Source organism: Berghia stephanieae, chromosome 14 (assembly GCF_034508935.2).
Source record: "Berghia stephanieae isolate SIO BIC M18660-M18661 chromosome 14, UCSD_Bste_1.3, whole genome shotgun sequence".
NCBI classification, from domain to species: domain Eukaryota; kingdom Metazoa; phylum Mollusca; class Gastropoda; order Nudibranchia; family Aeolidiidae; genus Berghia; species Berghia stephanieae.
This window is the reverse complement of record NC_088373.1, coordinates 14,598,433-14,602,739: the sequence shown is the minus strand read 5'-3', so window position 1 is coordinate 14,602,739 and position 4,307 is coordinate 14,598,433. Positions and strand designations below refer to the sequence as shown.

Genomic DNA, 4,307 nt, shown 5'->3' with positions numbered 1-4,307 from the left:
TATATCAACAAACATCACGGGCGCAAGGACTAAAGGGGATTTTGCCGAAGTCCGGAATCTAGAAAGAACACACACACACACCAAACACACACGCACGCACACCACACAAACACACACACACACACACACACCACACACACACACACAAACGCACGCACGCACACAAATACACACACTCCGATATAAATCCGACCATAAAAGAATTCGAGAGAACTTCCATGTTTCAAGTAACACAATTTGGTACGAGATTATTATTTAATCCTGAACTCCGATTGGTTGTTCTATTATTAGCTCAAAATAATGGACACATGAGCGGTCAAGGAAAACTTCCAGGCTCAATAAATGTATACACACAAAAGGTAGACTGCTGATAAATGTACCATTTAGTGTTGCTAAGCCATACCCCCGTTCACGATGGATTAAACACAAGACTTCAAGGGTAACGTTTTATTATAGTTATTACAATATTCTTTTTTTCAATCCCTCCCTCTAGCTGTTTTTCTATCATATTACACTGTCCTCTATATTAATTCTCTCTCCATTAATAAATGTTTTAAAGTTTTAGCCTTTAAAAAAAATAAGTTCATCTTTTACCCTCTTTTCCTCTTCCTCAATATAAATAAATGTACTAGTATTAACCATCGACAATACTATAGTTAGTATCACTACGGAACAATTATGTTTTCTTCCTTCATTCCTCTTTCCCCTACTCCTCCTCCCCTACCTCTTCTTCTTCTTCTTCTTCCTCCTCTTCCTTCTCCTCCTCCTCCTCCTCCTCCTCCTCCTCCTCCTCCTCCTCCCCCTCCTCCTTCTTCTTCTTCTTCTTCTTCTTCTTCTTCTTCTTCTTCTTCTTCTTCTTCTTCTTCTTCTCCTTCTTCTTCTCTTACTCTACTATACTACTACTACTACTACTACTACTACTACTACTTACTACTATACTACTACTACTACTACTACTACTACTACTACTACTACATAACTATTACTACTAAGTACTACTACTACTACTACTACTACTCTACTATATACTACTACTACTAATCTACTATACTACTACTACTAACTACTACTACTACTACTACTACTATACTACTACTACTATCTACTCTAATACTACTACTACTACTACTACTACTATACTACTACTACTACTACTACTACTACTACTACTACTACAACTATTCACTACTACTACTTTCTACTACTACTACTACTACTAACTACTACTACTAACTACTACTACTACTACTACTACTACTACTACTACTACTACTACTACTACTACTACTACTACTACTACTACTACTACCTACATACTACTATACTACTACTACATACTAACTACTAACTACTACACTACTACTACTACTACTACTACTACTACTATCTACTTCTACTACTACTACTATCACTACTATCTACTATACTACTAATTATATCTACTACTCTCTATTTACTCTATACTATCTTACATACTACTATACTATATTCTTTCTTATTTCGTATGTTTGCTGATATGAATATTTTTTTTTTGTTTTTTTTTATTTTTTGTAATGGTTGCTGTCTGTATTTGTTTTCTTTTTATTTGTTTTGTTTTGTTTTGTTTGTTTTTGTTGTTTTTGTTTTGTTTGTTTTTGATATTCTTGTTTTTTTTGTTGTTTGTTATTTTTGTTGTTTTTTTTTGTTTATTTTGTTTGTTTTTAAATGTTGTTAGTTTTGTTTTGATTGTTAATATTCTTTGTTTGTTTTGTTATGTTATGTGTTCTGTTTTTCTGTAACAGTTCAAAAAACAAACCGAATCAAGTTGACGAAATTCTAATTAGGAATAAAATCAAAACACAAACATGACAGTCGATCAGGAAACAAAAACAAAAACAAAAAAAACAAAAACAAAAAAAAAAAGGGTGGAAAAACTTTTTTGATTTTGAAGGTAGACGCTCATTTTGTTTATTTTGTTTTGCTTTGTTGCTTTTTTTTTTTTTTAACGTATTGCTCTTGTTTTGTTTGTTGTAATTTTTTTAGTTTTTTTTTATGGTTGTATTTTTTATTTATTTATTTATTTTTATTTGTTTTTTGCTGCTCTTTATTTCTATTTTTATTTTGTATTGTTCTTTTTCTTTCTTATTTTTTATGAGGGCTGTTTTTATGCTATTACTTTGGACTTTTTTGGGTTAGATTGTTTACTTTTGTTTGTTTGTTGGTTTTGTTTTCGTTTGTTTTGGGTTTTTTAGGGGAGGTGGGGGGGGGGGCAGTTTTTTTTGTTTTTTTTTTTAATAAATTGTTTTCGATAAAACCAGTCAAGGTGACGGAAACTAAATTTTACACAAAAATTTTCAAACTAACTTGATGATTTTTTAAAAATGTTGCTTTGTTTAGTTTTTGGTTGTTTTTTTTTTTTTAATTTTAATTTACCATTACCGAGAGTTTTTGACTCTCTTGTGTCTTAACGTCTTATCAGAGACAATCCATTCTATATGTAGGGGTGGGGGTGGGGAGGGGGAAGGGGGGGGGGGCAGAGCTGATATGAAGACATGCCGATCAGCCGAAGTAGTAGATTCTTTTATTTCTGAACAATTTTCATTGATTTTTTGACGCCAGCGAGTTACAAATACATGGTATTGTATGGTTTTTACAGTGCTATTGTACCCATTACCGTGTCAAAACATTGTAATTGCGAGAACTGCTCTCAACTCTCAAACTGTAGGACCTATCGATCCGCCCCGTATGGACTAAACTCTCTCCTTACCAGCCATTTTCAGAATTTTCCCTGAAACTTCACACCCACCCAAGACACAAATAGATTTTTTTCTACTCAAACAGAAAAGGAACAAGTGCATTCTATACATATACTTGTCCAGTGTCTAATTTTTATCGCGATAACAAAGTATTTTCTTTATAATCTGTGATGTATAAAGGATATCAGAATGAGAAAATTGTTGGTTGCATCGTAACTAATGTGACGATTTTCCTATGGATGGCAAGGAGAGGGTTAATGAAGATGGTTACGGTATATGCCCGTAAAGCTGGAGATTTTCTATCGTGAGACCTGGGCAATAATCATTGCTGCTATTATTTGGATAAAGCTTTGGTATATCTTTAAGTAGTTTCCGTCAACTTTAAATTAGATCTCGACAATCATATTATACCCCTGAACATATACATATAATCTTTATTTTAATTCGAGCCCCCATCGCCGCCGCGATGTTTTTATTCTCTGTTATCTTCTGGCACTTTCCTACTCACTTCATTTCTTGTTATTATCAACATATAATCTTAATGAGAGGAAGTTGGACATAATATAAGAGGGTGGGGAAGAAGGGGGGGGGGGGGCAAGGAAGAGCATTACGCAGATGGGACGTATGACTGGAAAATTCTCAAAATTGAGTGACGAAATTGAACCAAATTCATTGCTCTGAGTTCCAATCCACAAGCATTTGATATTCTATTCTGAAGTCGTAAAGATGACATTTATTTTGAGGACAACTTTTCTATTATCCTTTCATCAAATCTTATTTCTTTTCCTCAGGAAACCCTAAACATGATTGACCCCAAAAATGGGTCAAGGCCATCTTCAGGGTCATCCACAGCATCATCATCCATCCCTTCAACGCCACGGCATCATCACAATACTTCCGCTTCCGCCCAGACCCACGTCTCTGCCCGAGAGTGATGGTTCACGTAGACATCCCAAAAGGCTGTCCCTTGGCATCCCCCAAATTCGACAAGGCGAAGCTAGTCAGTGACTATTTTCGCACACGGTCGCCTAACCTTTCACCCCTGGACATAGAAATGATGATAATAGCTAAAAAGTCGATTCATGAAATCGTCAACGGGACCGGAAACGGAAATGGTATGGGACCAGGAAATAATCGTAGCGGGTCTGCAAGTGGATATAGCAGTGACAGTTCATCCATTTTTTACGCAAATGATCCCGGAATTCTCAAAAACAAAACAGCATCGCAGTTCAGTGCACATAACACTTCGGACATACATTCAGCAAGAACAGCGATATCGGAAAATTCCGATTATGAGCATATCTATTTTGATGGCCCGCCTCCTTGTCATCAAAGTAGTCAGTCTCATCATCACCTCTCTTATCAAAGACATCATAATGATCATCATTACGTCCCTCATCATCATCATCATCATCATCATCATCAGCGGCAACAACAACAACAACAACAACAACAACAACAACAACAACAGCAGCAGCAGTTACAGCAACGTGCTAGTAGCAAACGTCAAGGTCAAGGTCGTGGAAATCCAATGCTATTGGATACATTAAATCAACTACGCAGTGATAGTGA

The 4,307-nt window shown here is 35.5% G+C and overlaps 1 protein-coding gene across 3 annotated transcripts in view; it reads left to right on the top strand.

Moving 5' to 3' along the window:
- Nucleotides 1-210: 210 nt before the first annotated feature.
- LOC144960182 (dixin-like) overlaps nt 211-4,307 on the top strand; it is a 75,525-nt gene continuing 71,428 nt past the window's right edge. The window contains exons 1-2 of one of the 3 annotated variants that reach the window (XM_078893206.1): nt 211-439; nt 3,527-4,307. The exon at nt 3,527-4,307 is cut by the window's right edge and continues 58 nt beyond it. In XM_078893206.1, coding sequence (XP_078749332.1) covers nt 3,670-4,307 — 638 coding nt within the window. In that variant the 5' untranslated portion in view covers nt 211-439; nt 3,527-3,669. Of the gene's footprint in view, nt 440-3,526 lie in introns of those variants that run through there. The other 2 variants (XM_078893207.1, XM_078893208.1) reach the window with 2 other exon arrangements.